At 37.3% G+C, this 17,090-nt stretch overlaps 1 protein-coding gene across 7 annotated transcripts in view; it reads right to left on the bottom strand.

Annotated features, from left to right (window-relative positions):
• Positions 1–1,840: 1,840 nt before the first annotated feature.
• Positions 1,841–17,090, bottom strand: part of NAV3 (neuron navigator 3) — an 883,898-nt gene continuing 868,648 nt past the window's right edge. For all 7 annotated transcript variants that reach the window (XM_061124990.1, XM_061124999.1, XM_061125026.1 and 4 more), the window contains 5 exons: positions 16,102–16,173; positions 15,342–15,538; positions 14,070–14,188; positions 9,942–10,145; positions 1,841–4,493 (listed from right to left, as the gene is read on the bottom strand). In XM_061124990.1, coding sequence (XP_060980973.1) covers positions 4,374–4,493; positions 9,942–10,145; positions 14,070–14,188; positions 15,342–15,538; positions 16,102–16,173 — 712 coding nt within the window. In that variant the 3' untranslated portion in view covers positions 1,841–4,373. The remainder of the gene's footprint in view (positions 4,494–9,941; positions 10,146–14,069; positions 14,189–15,341; positions 15,539–16,101; positions 16,174–17,090) is intronic.

The following is a 17,090-nucleotide window of genomic DNA, read 5'->3' as shown; positions in this document are numbered from 1 at the left end:
CACAAATATGAGCAATGTATTTAATTGTAAAATTTGTAGTAGCCACATTAAAAAAAAAAGAAAAATGAGGTGAATTTTAATACTACAGTTAATATAATCCAATATACTGAAAATATTTTCATTTCAACATGTAATCACTACAAAAATTGCTCAGTTGTACACCAACTTCAACTCTATCGTGCTATTATAGAACACTGGCAAACTTTAAAAATTCCAGTGATAAATAAAAGGTTTATGAATGTCTTTACAATTTCATGGAAAGGAACTTGAGAAGTTTTTATTTTTCTTTAATGAGATTCTACTTCAGAGTGTGCTATGTTTAATTTCTATAAATATGTTTTCTAGTAGAACTCCTGGGTAACTAACAGATACTGTATCCTTGATGTGGAGAAGAGAGACTCCAATGATTATGTATCCAGATCATCTCCTCTGAACTAAAAAGTAATATTAATTCAGTAATATTGAGTGGACATGAATTTGAACAAGGTCCGGGAGTTGGTGATGGACAGGGAGGCCTGGCGTGCTGCAGTTCATGGGGTCACAAAGAGTTGGACACAACTGAGCGACTGAACTGAAACTGAAAATAAATAAATAAAATATTTCATCTTCAAAGCAATCATATGAGTAGAAACTGAAACTATCCCATTTTACAGATTGGCAAACTGGATAAAAGACATGCTTTTCATAAGACTTTAATATTACCATGAATGCATTTACAAATTCAATAATGAGAGTATTTGTTACACTACTGATGTTATTAATGTATTATAATGGCTGTGCTAATATAGTAGCTGGCATTTATTCAGTTTCCTGGGTTCCGGGCATTGTTTGAAGTGCTTTACAGATCTAAACTCAATACTTCCAACAGCCCTATGAGATAGGCACTATTACCCCATGTTATAAATGAGGGCACTGAGTTTTAGAAGATGCATTCTTGGAAAAAAAAAAATACTGCTGACCTTTGAAAACACAGTAATCCGTAGGAGGTGGATATTATTCCAGTCATCCACTTGATAGGTGAGGAAACTAGGCATAAAGAGTGTGAGTAACTGGCCAAGGTTACACAGACCATGATAGTGTTGGGGCCCACACTTACATAGCCTGATGCCCAATGTGTCAGAATGATGTTCAAGTTTTATATCAGCTCAGTGTTTACCTGGATAAGACGGATTGTGGAGATTTCCCAATCTCCGAAACTATGAAAAAGGAAACACTTATCAATTTTAATCTATTACTGTTGTTCGACTCATTTTAACTAATAGCTCTTTTTTTTCCCTCAACAACTGTTCTAATTTTCCTGCTTTTAGAATTAAAACCCTACTCAGAGTACCCAAATAAGCATTCAAATTACTGGTATGAAAAACCAGGGTGCTTTGAAAAAAATTTCTCATTTTAAAGAGGGTTCCTTTTCTTTTTATAATCTCTATTAAAAATAAACCACCACCAGAAGAATTCTTCGATGTTAAAAGCATCTTTAGAGCTAAAAGGTCAAAAAAAAGTTAATGGAATAAAAACAAAGAAACATTTAATAAGTTGATAAAATTAAGTGAATATTAACATTTTATTTTATATTAATGCTTATTTTATAATCATTTAGGTAGACTAATAATGAGTTTTCTAAAAATATTCACTGAATAAATAACTTTCATTTAAAAAGATATACCTAGTACCTTCAATATATTTACTCATTTAAAAGCTATGAGGTCCTTTCTATGAAGAATATAAAATAAAAAATCACACACATCCTACTCATGGCTTATTAATAGTGCAAGCAACATTTTAAAGTTTGATACTTTTGGTGCATAATTATTCAATTCTCTCCACATATAGACACCACACCTTGTTGTCAATAAATAATTCCACTTTAATGGCAAAGTAATAATTTAGACAGATACAGGGTGCACATTTGCAAAAAAATATATGCAAGCTGGTTTACAAGCTAGAGGAACAATCAACCAATAGAAAATACATCACCCAGTTAAGTCCACGGACACCAAGTAGTTGCTGCCGGGGCTTTACAAAGACTACAAAACTTTTCAGATGATTTATTTCACTGTTTCTATTTACATGGTATGTTACATCAAAAATGTACAAAATATAAAATGTATACAGACAAATGTTTCACAAACTAGTTTAAGTTGTAAACTAGGCGGACCTACTGGGATGTATTGCAGGAATTTCTGTTTAATGATCATGTTTGAACTGTGGTTCTCAAAATGGCAGGGAAAGATTAGAGATTTTCTTAGATCACATATTGTACAAGGGCCACTAGTCACGCATCCAGCTATGCATATCGACGTTTCACCACAGACGCGATCCACGTTTGAGGCTTCGAAGTCAGGGTGCCCTTTCTACGCGCACAAATCAGTTCCGATTTCCCTTGGGGCAGTAGCACCGTGGAGGACCTACAGACGAGCGACACTCTGACGACTGCAGCGATGTCTCGCGCTGTTATTGTTCTACAGCAACTGACCCGTGGCTGGTCACAGAGAGTAGCACCAATTGAACGTCCTGAAGTAGCACATTTTCACACGCATGGAACAAGTCTACACCGTGGCCTAGCCCTTGGGGTGATACGTTTCAAACCTGTCCTCTCTGCGTGGTGGGAACTTCTCCAGTCACTCCCGTCAGCTCTCACGTACTCTCTTGAAAGCCCGCCATGACAGATGCACTTTCAGACATTTTTACTTTTCCAAACATGTATTGGCTTCATGGACAGTTTTGAAGCATGCTCACTCTAGCACTGATAGCTCCTGCATGGTCATCACAACTGTAAATACAGGACAAACACACCAGGTAACAACAGCATTGAGGGTCTGCATTCTGTATTTGTTTGCAACGTACAGGAAATCTCAGCAAGTGAAACATCTCTTAACACCCACAGGATAAAATACAATTTGTGTGTGTGTGTTTGTTTTGACTTGTGCAAGTTTTTGAAGTGATTATTTACAATACCTACCCAGTAGACTGTGCAAATCTAACCTTCTTTTACAGTATAAATGCTTTCTCATCCACAGTGACTTCACTGCTTCAGTGTTCTCGAATGCTGAATTTCTCATGTACAATAACACCCATCAAAACAACATGCTCAAAACTCATAATAATTAAAAAAAAAAAAAAAAAAGAATAGGAGAGAAAAGCCGAATAGTTGTGCTCATGCTGCATCTAGTGCTTCCAGCTCTGCTGGATAAGAATTCACCATCTCCCGCCTTCTGAAACTCTTTCCCCTAGAACTGGATGGAAGATAGCCACATGGCTTAGCTTGTAAATGACAGTCAAAGAGGGTTTCTGGGTTACTTGAGTCTTTTGGAGGATAGGAAAAGCAATCTATTCACAAGGTAAAAATACTGATCTTTCTCCTATCCATTTCTTCAAAAACAAACACAAAAATAGAGATGAGGCTACTGTGTTAACTGGTGTTGTAAGTGAAGACAGTGGAAACGACCAGTGGTTCAGGATTTAAACCAACGGTTAAACTGTTGTAGAAATCGGCTTAAGGCAGTGGGACAGCACCATAGGAAATGTTCCTTCTTTTCACTGACGAGGCTCAAACAAACAAAGCCCTAAAAAGCCTGTTGTCAGTGTGGACTAATAATTGGTATAAAACTTTTTTTTTTTTTTTTTTAAGGGAATGGGCAGGTGGTTTCAAAAGACCACAGTGGGAAAAACAACCTTATCAAACCTGTGACTCAGACACTGAAGCGTGGGTGAAGCACAGCCTGTGATCACCGCAGCTGAGAGTGACGCTGGCCCATCTCCAGCTGGCCACAGCAGTGTTTCCCTGGGGGTCGCACAATTCCACTTGTGCTTGGAGAGGCCTGGCCTCTTCATTTTGGAATGGGGTGAGCGCACAACACAAACGCTACTGGGGCTCCGCAACCAGCACCTTTTGGCACAAAAGAGGTTGGACGGATCAGAAGAGTGGATCCTGCTTGGGGGCGAACAGCCCCTCAGAGGAAACCAGAGAAGGAACTACAAAAAAAAAAAAAAAAAAGAAAGGAAAAAAAGGTCTGCATTGTAAACTTTTAAAGAGAAAAAACAGAAAGTCCAGTTTGGCTAACCCATGTGCAATCTTCAGTGGCCCTATCATTAGGGTCCTTTCCAGTTGAGTATTGGAGCCTTACATCACTCCACAGAGACTAAAAAAAAAAAAATGCCTAGAAAGAAAAGCAAGTTACGCTTCCGTGTCAACTGAGCATCTTGGTGCTTCAGACTTAGTTTTGCTGCCTCCTTAGAGACCACAACTCTGGGTCAGGGCCCTGACAGGATGCTTTCATACTGGCAGTGGTTTCATGAAAATACCTTACTTTTCAAACATTTTTTTTTTTTTTTTTTTAAGCATAGTCTTTTCCCCTAACTTTTTTTTTCACCCTCTAGAGGGTAGATTCAAGAGACGAATCCAGAATGTCTTCATGATGGCTGGTGCTATCGCTGTCGCAGCTTTGCGTGCCCGGGTAATTGGCTGCTTCTTGGAGTTTCATCAGCATATTCATCTGAAGAAAGAAAGAGAGACATCGATGGAGGCGATGATGCATGGAGAATGCCAGGCCCAGAAAACACACGGCCCCGAGCCACACGGAGGACCCATCTCATCCCCTCCAAGGGAAACGGAAAACAATTTTAGACTTTGACTGGCTGCCCCGGCTCCTAGACTCTTTCTCCCACGCATGACTACAACGGCAAACCATAAGGAGAAAATAGGGCCTCTGGATACGTCTTTTATTTGAGATTGTAAATGAATACAGCTCCAACAGGGAGAGTGGGAAGGAAACTGTATCGCAGCCGGACATCTGGGCTCGTGGCTGCAGAGGACGCCAAGCTGCCCAGCTTTTTGGCTGCGAGGAGCAGAAAGCACTGAATGGAACTGAAAGTCCTGAACGTTCCTCCACGCCGATGGGCACACGGGCGTCCGCTCAGGGCCCGGGAGAGGAGGCGGGGCTGCAGGAGAATGGACCAGCTGCTTCGTACAAGCCCCCCATCTGCTGCTTAAGCGTGGACCTCGAGGGGAGGCCACCGAATGAAGCCGACCATGAGCATTTGAAGAGGCCAAAGGGAAGAATCACCGTCAAGCTTCCGCGGCTATTGAGCGCCTGGCTAAAATATGATGGGTATCTCACCAAAAAGAAAAGCCACCTTCTGGAATAAGAGCAGCTGTCTCACGTTCCCCAGCCTTCTAGGACAATGGCAACGTTTGTTCTCATAAAAGGGACATGGGCAGGAAAGCAGCTGGGGAGAAAGGCAGCTAGTGTTTCCGGGTATTAGAAAATAAAAGGCAGCCACTTTGCTTGGATTTTGAGAGATCTGCAGATTCACTGGTAGAGATGCATAAAGAAATAGTGTTCAAAAGCAGACTGTGAATAAATGATTTGACAGTTTTAGAAAGGACAGAAAAATTGGTACATCTTCGGGAGGGTATGGACTTGTTTTCTTATCAAGAGTTTCTGTAAATGGTAATAATCTTTATATTGTTTAATGCATGCTAACTTTACTGTTTATTATGTAATCAAAGATGTTCTTTTTTTCCCCCAACTTAAAATTTAGGGAAACTGATCCAATAGAAAGGATTGATCCAAAAGGATTCCTTAGTCGTATGTTAAGCTCTGTTTGCTGATACATTCAGTGTTAAATGTGTGTTTAATTAAAAAAAAAGTTTGTGAAATAAAATGACACACTGCTGCTGCTGCTGCTAAGTCGCTTCAGTCGTGTCTGACTCTGTGCGACCCCACAGACGGCAGCCCACCAGGCTCCCCCGTCCCTGGGATTCTCCAGGCAAGAACACTGGAGTGGGCTGCCATTTCCTTCTCCAAAATGACACATTGGTAATTACCAATTCCAGCAAGAATGCCTTTCTGACAAAGACGCTATAGGTATAGCATATTTTAAAGTCATTTTTATATTTTTAGGACAATATTTTTCAACATGATTTTCTAATTCCCTGAATTTATTAACTAGCTACATAAACATATGAAAGTAGTTGGTGATAACCTCTTAAACCCAGTGAGTCAAAAAGCTAAATATCTCCATCAACGTAGTGTTTCTCTCTCCCCCTCCCCTTCTCTGTCTCTCTTGAACACACACACACACACACACACTCCTACCTTCATGCATATTCACATTCCCTTTTTCCTTTCTTTTGTTAGTCCCTCCCTTATAAGTAGCTGGCTGTATGTTCAAGCACCTGGGTGAAGATAATTTGTTAAAAAAAAAAAAATTTTGTTTTGAGCACCTTTCAAGAATAGAAATGCTTTCAAGTTTATGCTTTGATCTCAGTTTAGTTACAAATATTTGAAATCACTTGAAAGTTGACTGTTATAAAAGTTTTATGGTATAATAATAGTATCATTAAAGTCTTAGGTTTTGAAAATGGTGCCATATAGTAAATATGTTCCATTAAAATAAGTTCAAAGTCTCAGATTCATGGTAAATGCATACAAAGGATTTACCGTGCCTTCTCAGAGAGTTGCTTTGTACATTCAAGTCAAAGGAGGTAGGTAAGGTTCACATTAGTCAGTAGTCTGACTGGGTATAATCAGGGTGGATCATTATTCTCTACTAAGTATTACCTTGTGCTCTTTTCCCTTGCTTCTTTCCCAGACCCATAGTCATAAACACAGTACCTATCATTTGTAACACCCAGGTCAGGTCCTATCGTCCCTGGTATTTACACATAGGCCCGTCTTCCAGCCTCTATCCTCTTTCCTTTAACCTGCCCTCTATTCTATTACCAAGGTGATCTGAAAATCTAATAAGCCCTTTGCCCAAAAATCTTTGGCGGCTCCCCATTTTCTGTGTGGTAAAAATTTAACTTCCTACAAGATAAACAAGGATTCACATGACATATCAATTGTAGACTTCTGTAGCTTTAATTCTTTCTGTCCCTTCTATTCTAATTCCACAAATTTGTATACAGCTCCCTAAACTCATTATTTTTATTGTACTGTTTCATCATGTTTAACTTGCTGTTTTTTAGATTTTGGATCGTCTCTATCCAACCTCATTATTCATTCATGAACTTTTATTCATCCTTCCAGACCTACCTCAAGCCTCTCCTCCTCTGAGGAGCTTTATCCTAACCACTTCCTCAATAGACTTACAACTTTACCTAGAATATACTTCTATCATTATTGCACTGTAATTTATATATGTAGATATCTTTCTCCATGGCTGGACTATGAGCTTCTTAATGTCAGAAATGATATTGATTTTATGATCACCAGGATTTAGCCCTGAGTACATACTTATTATTTACTAATATTTACTGAATGAATGAGTCTGTTGATGATGAATACACATTATATTTTTAAATACTGTGAGATGTGCCAAAAACTTACATCCTTGTTCAGAGTCAAAAATATATTACTGACAATGAGGTTTTCTCTGAGTACTTCTGATTTAGATTGGACTGCAAATATGTTTTTAACTTATGTCAGTCATTATAAAAATATTGAGCAATAAAGACAGAGAGATACTTCCCAATCAGAATGTGCCTGATTCACAGATATTTAGATGAGAAGGTTTTGTTATTTAATATGTCAAACATCATAACCCCTTGTTCTTTAAGATGTTGAGTGAAGCAGAAGGTTAGGAACTGGAGATTTTTTTTTTAAACCAAATTCTCATTCAGAATGTAGACATTCTGATCCCTTTTCTAAAGTAGAAGATAAGACATCTGGAGTCAGGGAAAAGAATGATTAATGGGTTTAGCTCACCAGGACTGTGTGAATTGGGAAAATTTGGGACATCTCCTAAACATCCCATACTCTATAGGATAACCCTGAAAACAAACCTTATAAACACCTTACCTTTATCAGGAACTGTATGAGAAACTGCAAAGAGAGAACTGGAAATTATAAAAAATTCAGAAGAAGTAACCCATATTTGTACTGTAAGGCTTATTTTTTCTCTATTACATATGAATGTGAGAGTTGGACTATAAAGAAAGCTGAGAGCCGAAGAATTGATGCTTTTGAACTGTGGTGCTGGAGAAGACTCTTGAGAGTCCCTTGGACAGCAAGGAGATCCAACCAGTCCATCCTAACGGAAATCAGTCCTGAATATTCATTGGAAGGACTGATGCTGAAGCTGAAACTCCAATACTTTAGCCACCTGATACGAAGAACTGACTCATTTGAAAAGACCCTGATGCTAGGAAAGACTGTAGGTGGGAGGAAAAGGGGATGACAGAGGATGAGATGGTTGGATGGCATCACTGACTCAATGGACATGAGTTTGAGTAAACTCTGGAAGTTGGTGATGGACAGGGAGGCCTGGCATGCTGCAGTCCATAGGGTCACAAAGAGTCGGATACGACTGAGCGACTGAACTGAACTGATGAGGAATTACTTATTGTACAGTCACAGTTTTGTGGAATTCAAACCAATTTCGCCACCACTGTTGTTTAGTTATTTAGCTATGTATTAGCCAAAGGGCCAGACACTTGTTATAAAAATGTGAGTTCAGGTCCTCAAGAAGTTTATGAAAGTGAAAGTTGCTTAGTCATGTCCAACTCTTTGGAAGCCCATGTATACAGTCCATGGAATTCTCCAGGCCAGAATGCTGGAGTGGGTAGCCTTTCCCTTCTCCAAGGGATCTTCCCAACCCAGGGGTAGAACCCAGGTCTCCCACATTGCAGGTGGATTCTTTACCAGCTGAACCACCAGGGAAGCCAAGAATACTGGAGTGGGTAGACTATCCGTTCTTGACTGGATTTTCCTGACCCAGAAATTGAAGTGGGGTTTCCTGCACTGCAGGGGGATTCTTTTTTTTTTTTTTTTTTTTTTGCAGGGGGATTCTTTACCAGCTGAGCTACAAGGGAAGCCTCAAGAAATTTATAGTTTAGATCAAATGTCCTAAATAAGAGATCCCTGGGCTCTAAGTAGGTCAATGTATATTTCTTGTGACTTTATGGAACTTTTTGAAATAGTATGGAAAATCTTCTATGTGCATGCATTTTGTCAGGAAAAAAAAATCATGAAACTTTATCAGATGGTTCACATGTAAATTCCAAGATGTTCAAAATGGTCAGCTGAAATGACGATGATATATATGTGTTGTGGTTATTAGTGTAAGGATATTCCACAAAGTATCAAGTCATAATTTTATGTCTTTAGGCATGGTTACAGACTATGATTTAATCATTTCCTTTTCTGTTTAAGTAACATAAGGACCTTTATCTCAGAATGTCTTCTTACTGTATTGGTTATTCAGTGACTTCTTTAGCCAGAATAGTAAGCTAACAAACACATTACATTTGAGACAGATTTATGGAAAGTCATCTCTAAAAATAAAAAATACATATGAAAATAAAGTTATTTTACTAAGAACAGCATGTACTTAGTATTTCCAGAGTATTCATGCTTCGGGGTTTTATTGACTTATAGTATGACTTCCAAGAATGCAATCTGAGAAAGGCAGGGAATAATGACCCTCTGATTCCCCAGTCAGTTCATTCTTCTCTACTGTTGGCAATGGAGTTCTAATCCTAAATTTAGTTAGACTAAATTTTATATGTAAAATGTAAAATTGATACATGTAAAATATTCTTTAGTTCTTCAAGTATAGATTATATTCTTTTTTTTGTCATTTTAAAACAAAATTCAGCTTTTTCTTAGATACATAATGAATTGAGTCCTGCAATGTTTGAAGTTTATTTATTTATATAATTTTCTGCTTAGTAAAAGAAAAATTATGGCCTCAGAGTTCAGCCTGGTTTAAGTGTTTTTGGTTATTTTTAAGTATACAAGTTTGGTCTTTTGTTTTAAGAGTTTCACCCAATGAAAGTAGGCCAAAGGTAAAAATTTGAAAACTTAGTACCAACATCAGGACAATCTCAAATATTGCCCAGGAAAACGAATTAAAGTCTCTGATGTAAATGACTACATACTAGTGACTGCACACTGTGGTCAAGATCAGACAGGAAGAAACAAACATCAGCTTCTCACCAGGGGGTCCCCCTCTGTGTCAGTCTGTGGAATGTGCTTTGAGGTTGTAGCTTCCTTCGTGGATACACAGCCCTCATACCCAACATCTTCTGGTCGCAACTGAAGTAATGCTGGGCCTTCCTGAGGCAGAGATGCTGAGCTCCATGGGTATGTATCAAGCACCCACTTGGAGGGATCTTCCCAAGGTGCTCGTTTTCCATACATCTAAAAAGTGATCACATATTTAACACATATAAAATGAATTTCTTGTTTTTTTTTTTTTTTGCTATGCAACTTACAGAATCTTAGTTCCCAGAATAGGGATTGAACCCAGGCCCTCAGCAGTGAAAGCCTGGAGTCCTAACCACTGGACCACCAGGGAATTCCCTGCATCCCTGTTCAGTACGGAGGTGACTTACTAATGGCACACTGAGTCCCTATGGGACTTTCAGGGGAATGAAGTGCGCATATGCTATTTTCCAGATTTTAAACTGTCTGTCTGTAGAGTTCACTTTAAACTTGAAGGCTAGACAAAATAAATCTGAGTATCTAGAATAGATGGTCAGCATTTGGGGGAGAGCATGAGGGAGGTTTATTTTAAATACATGAAGAAATGACTACCCACATCTATCTTTGTTAGCAATTTTACAAAATAAATGAAAGCTCAACATTGAGAAAGGAAAGTTCCAGTAATAGAGAAATAAAAAGATTCATGCTAGACACTAAATACCTTTATTTACTAAAGTATACTTTGGAAATATGATGAATAAAAGAGATTTCTTTTCTCTACTTCATTCTACTCAGATTTTCCTCGAAAATAACCATCCTTCCCCTGACAACCATTTCCGTCAGATTAATTTCCTCTGTAATCTCATTGCTTCCTATTAAAGCTTCTTTGAGATATTTGTTTGTAAGACCACTAGTACAGAGGAAAATTATGGGAAATGAAAACTTTGTCAGAACTCCTCTGGAAGAATAAAGTTGATAAGAAAGAGATTATAAAGCCCGGTTAAAATATGGGTAGTGGAGTAGAGGGCAGATGAACACAAGCGATGTTAAAAAAATTTTTAAACTGGAAGCAAAGCCAAAACCAAACTAGAAACAGCACACTGAGGAGACAGAGGTGGTGGGCTTGGGGGGAAAAAAAAAAGTACAAACCACAGAGGCATAGAAAGGTTGAAATTAAGAGTAGAGGGCAGTAACATAGCTACACTAGTTCTTTGATGGACTTTCCTACTCTACTGAGGGCGATCCTAGTTACTAGGTGTATATTTGGTCCCAGACAGCACCGAATACCAGCGTGAAGCTTTTCATCTGGTTTGCTGTGCTTCCGTGAGACAAAAACAAAATGGCGGATGCGGAGGCCATGAAAGGCCCAGTCTGCTTGGAACAGTCTTTTGAGTTTCTCCCGGGGAAGGTGCCTGGGGTTGTGGCAGGCTTGCCTTAAGGGAAAAAAGTTCAGGTCTTGATATCTGCACATCTAGGGGATAACAGTAGGGGTAGTAATCAGTTTTTTTTTTTTTAATAGTTCTATTATTTTGGAGTAGAAATTGTCTCTCAGTTAAAAATCTACATAGATTGCTATACAACTTGCTACACAACTTAAGTTAATTGAGGGAAAGTATATAAATCTTGGGACGGAAACATTGCAAAAAGAATATGAAAGTCTAGCAGAATCAATTGATGATGTCCAGAATCATCATGGACAGCAAAATTGGGGGTGACCAATAGAAAAGTAAATAGGTGCAATTCTGTATTTCAGAGTAAAGTAGATGTTATAGAAAAAGAAATGAAAGAAGAGACATTTAAATATTCAGAAGGAGATGATCTGATTGCTGACATTTCAAGAAAGAATCATCAGAGTAAAATTCAGAATCCAGTGCATCACGGTGTTTTTTTGAACTAGAACATCTGGCAAAGAGTATTTGCCATATGGCTCCCCACCAAAGCATCAGCCTTCATTTGAAGAGAAAGTATTCTATTCCTCTCAACTCAGATTTTTATCTTTGCAACCATGCTTTATTTTTCCACCTTTTGTTCCAGTTCATAGTTCTCTGTTGCCAGTAGATCCAAGAAAATGGTCCATGACATATGTGATTTCTCTTCTTCCTGTTCCTCCAGAAGTCATATATGGACCATTCCAAGAACATCATCTGCCAACAGACTTCCAGTCCGGCATATCCTTCAGTAGTGATGATAACTCTCTACTCACCAAAGGGTTTTCCTTTTTTCTCAAAGTGCTGTATCTGCCTCCTGCCACCTCTGTTCCCCGCAAGCCTCAGCTACTCCCTATGTTGCAACTGATCCAACTTTCACTCTAACCTACTAACAAACATCCAGAACCACAGCAGAAAACTTGAAATATTTTTATTCCTCCTCAAAAAAAAACTTTTTTGGAGTATCTCTAAGCTTGGGGAACTGGTATTATCTCAGTGATTATGACTTATTTAAAGGGAATGGTAATTCTCAGGATGGTGCTTTATAAATAATGATTTGAACATTAAAAATGCTACATACTTCTAAAAAATGAGATTTAAGGATTTTTAGTTATTACTGTTTTTGAGTTTTTAAAACCCTTCTAATTCTTCCAATATATTAGCAAATGAATACAAAATAAGGAAAATTTAATATATAAAGATTTGGATAATAGTTTACTAATGCTGAAATAGTACCTAGAGGAACACATAATTAATTTAAATATTAATTTAAAAATCATGACCTCATTTAAAATATTCAAATAAATTTTCATACAAATATATGATGCTTTTGGAACAAATAATTGAAACCAAGAGACCCAACTCACTTCTGAGATAGCATAATAGTTTTAGAGGAATCTTGACATGTGCTATGTTATACTTGGAAATAAAAACTTTTGGCACAGTCTTTAACTTTGTTGGAGACATTTTCTCAGGCTGGTTTGGCTCATACCATTAAAAATATGAAACTGAGTTATTTAAATCTGCGGTAGAACCAGTTGATAGCATTCCCTAGGATCATTACCTCTGTACATTCAGAACATCCTCATAATATTCATCACGTTCACCATCCTGTTAGTTCTAAATCACTGCCATGCCCTTCTACAAGGTGAGGAAAGCATAAGGAAGTGAAATGAAGGAAAATAGACAACCAATTTTTTTTAGACAGTGATATAAAGACTTAACACAGAACTGCAGATGACAAAATGTGAAAAACATGAAGTATATCTTAATTCTAGCAGCACTTGTGATAACCAGAAATAGAGATGCCTAAAACTGAGAAATAGAGAAAAGCAAAAACTGCCTAAAGCTTGGCTGAGTTATTGTAAAGATGACTGGATTTTTCTGCCACAAGTTTGGTGATTATACAACACGAATCTTAAAAAAATTCACACAAGATAAGAAAAAAATCAAGACTTATGGAAAAGTCTTGATATATTTTGTTGAAAAAGGGTTTTCTTATTAGTGATATATTTTGATTTCTTAGTTAAGAGTAAATAGAAGGGGTGGTTGCAGGGCCTTGTGATGTGAGGTAGAGGAGGGAGGAGCAGAGATGCTGCTAAACCAACCTGTCACAGTTTTTAAAAATCAAATGCCTTAGATTTAGAGCACTTTTAAAAACAGAAAGGGATTTTGCAAGGGATGTTAAAGGGCTTCAAACAATGAAACATCCTAAAGCAGAGAATCTATTAATATAAGCACAAACTACTTGCTACAGATTATATAAGAGGAGAATAAATGGGGAATTTCCTAGAGATCCAGTGCTTCTGCTGCAGGTAGAATGGGTTTCATCCCTAGTCAGGGAAGGTCTTGCATGCTATGTGGCATAATAAAAAAAAAAAAAAAAAGGAAGAAGAGAACAAATGACCAAGGTCCATATAAACATGCCTATTTTATAAGATGCAGAACTGTGCAATTAACTAGCTATCTAATAAGAACAGTTTGTAAATACTGACGGCAATAAATTTGGCCTTTGATGTGTTCTTGTTAGAATTCTTTCTCCTACATATTTATTCTCAGAAAAAATGTATTAGAAACTGTTTGTTCTTTCAAGCTGCCTTTATTTTTCTGCACAAATCAGAAAAATGATTTTTTGTTTTTTTTTTGCTTTTAAAGGATGATTTTTTTTTTCCATTTGGTTTTTTAAAACAGTTAAGAAAATTGAGTACTATACCTGCAGACCTTCTCTCACTGCCTCCAGAATATAAGGTACCAAAGAATAGTTCCAGAGATCCATGAACCATACTCTAGAACCTTCTACATCCATGGGACAAGGAAGGAAAAGTCGAGGGCCTGAGAAGTAAGAAATAACAAGCCATTTTTGAGAATCCCCGTATTTAGCAATCTAAACACATATTTAGACACTGTTCTGGGGGAATTAATATGCTTCTTACAGGATTCTTAGAAAATTATCATTGTGGTCAGCTTAATTATTATCAGTGCTTTACTGAAGATCTATCTTCAGGACCCTCCTTTATTTTTACACTAAAATCTTAGTCTAACACATAACATTTTAGTATTAGGAGAAACCTTAAAGGTCATCCAATCAATCTGCTCCATTTTACAAATGACAAAACTATGATGGAATGAACTGTCAAATATAAAATATGTCATTATTTGCCAGAAGTGGGCCTCTGCTGTGGTCTTCTGATCCCAATTGTAGAACTGTCTTAATTCTTTCCACACTGTGCCTTTAGTGAGCATATCTTTCTGATTCACAGCAAGGAAAAGGGGACTTTTTTGTGTGCAACTTAAGAAGGAATATAAAAATAAACATCTTCATGCCAACTTAAGAGAAATAACTCAAACAATTTTATCTTCATGAAAATATAAAACACCTAAATTATCTTAAAATAAAATCTTCTCTCATAACTATAATTGATATGAGCTATAAGCTAAAATTTGTTTTTAGCATAAAAATGATACTCTAAAAAGATAGTTTGTTTCACATGGCTACCCGACTTTTAGTTGTCTATATTAAACCAATATAGCTGTCTACATTAGTTGATGTTAGCAAAGTTTCATGCTTGTATGCGTGCTAAGTCTTTTCAGTCATGTCTGACTCTTTTCAACCCTAAGAACCGTAGTCTTCCAGGCTCCTCTGTCCATGGGATTTTCCAGGAAAGAATACTGGAGTGGGTTGCTATGCCCTCCTCCAGGGGATCTTCCCATCCCTGGGACTGAACCCACATCTCTTATGTTTCCTGCATTGGTAGGCAGGTTTTTTACCAGTAGTGCCACCTGGGAAGCTTCAGTAAACTGTAATAGTCAGATGAAAAGACACAAAGCTTGAGGCAAACTTTCAGAAGAAAAAAAAACGAAAACTTAAATTTTTGGAAGCTTCAAAAACATTAGCTTCAGTTGTTATTTTCTACTTCCAATCTGGCTATCTTTACCAAGTACTCTTAGTTCCTGGAAAATGGCATATTGCAATTTTGCAACTCACCAATTGTAACATCAGAAGAACTGTGTGTTTCCAAAAAACTGTTGAGATGATGCCACGTCTTGGGAATCCAATCTATAATTTTGACTAGGTCATTATTGCGAATGTTCCTTTCAATTTCCATCTCTATCAGTTTCCTTCGAAGATATCTGCCTAAAAAGCCTTTCACTGGCTCTGTGTGGTTTGCACATAGTACCCACCTATAAAAAGAAAAAAAAAAATCAAAACCAAAACCCAGAAATCCTTATATAAATTAAACTTTAAGTTCACAGTGATTCTGTCTGCAATATAAAATAATAATGTTCCTATTTCAGTTGGAGGCCATATGTTAATGATCAAAGAGATGAGACAGTCTATTAACATTAGAGCTAAGCTGTATGTAACTTTTCTTTCTGAGCTAAAGAGAAGCTCATGTGCGTCACAGCAGTGTGTGGGAGTGTGCACGCTGAGCACTCTTCGGTAGGAGAATCACAAATCCTGAAATAGGAACTCTCTTCACATTTCTTACATTTAGAAGAAAAGTGCTCTACTTTAGCTGTGACATAGTGAGCAGGAAAAACATTTCTTTTTTCTTGTTTTTTAAAGAAACACTTCTGATTATAGGTCAGGGATCACAAAATGTCTGCTTGAGAAAGAGTGTCAGAAGAAGTGAGAATTATTTCCACACCCCAGGTTACCGATTCGTCAGTGTACAAATGGAAAAAAACAACCACCAAAAGCAAACAGAAAAGAGACAATACAAACAATTCCAACTTATTTTTACCTGAAATTGTGATGTAGCTCTAGATTTGGTGATGAAGAAACTCCCTGATTCATTGTTCCAATAATATATGGACTGGGGGAAAAAAAAAGAAAATGTATATGCATTAAAGGTAAAAGATATTAATACATTAAAATTGTCTCAGAAAATAATTTGGATAAACATGTATTCTTCCATTTTAACATTATGCTGTAAAAGGGTAATTTTATAACGTTAGGTTGGAAAATGACAAAGATCACTGAAGTAGAATTAAGATTTGGGGTTCCAATTTCAGCTCTGGCATCCTAGGCAAATCATTTTAATCATTTTCCCTCTGTAATCCCATGTTTACTCATATATAAAATAAAGAGATTAGACAGAATAATCATAGGGATCTCATCCCACCCTAACATCTTATGATTCTTTTGCTTATAATCCAATTCATTAATTTTTCCTTTATTATTTCATATTTCTAGCAGAGGTAACTGGGATACTTGCACCATTGAAACTAACATTTATGCAGTTGTTCTTACATGTTCTTTTTTAGAGCTCATACTACAGTGAATCTTAAAAATCTTTTCAGATTTTTTATACCCTACTTTAACCTTTTATCTCATGTAAATAGTTAAACATTAGAATCACTAAGGACAAAGGTATATCTGAATGTAATAAATTTACTTCTATAGGAAGGTTGAATTTAAACTTTACTATGGACTAAAAATGAAACAGTTCTATAGCCTTGTTCTAGTTCTTAATTTCCCTGATTCAAACATTCTGTTATTGATAATAGTCAATAATAGGGCTTCCCTTGTGGCTCGGCTGGTAAAGAATCCACCTGCAATGTGGGAAACCTGGGTTCGATCCCTGGGTTGGGAAGATATCCTGGAGAAGGGAAAGGCTACCCACTCCAGTATTCTGGCCTGGAGAATTCCATGGACTGTATAGTCCATGGTGTCACAAAGAGTTGGACATAACTGAGGGACTTTCATACCATATCACATAGCCTCGTTCTA

This window comes from Dama dama, chromosome 3 (genome assembly GCF_033118175.1).
Source record: "Dama dama isolate Ldn47 chromosome 3, ASM3311817v1, whole genome shotgun sequence".
NCBI lineage: Eukaryota > Metazoa > Chordata > Mammalia > Artiodactyla > Cervidae > Dama > Dama dama.
This window is presented reverse-complemented; position numbering and strand designations above follow the sequence as displayed.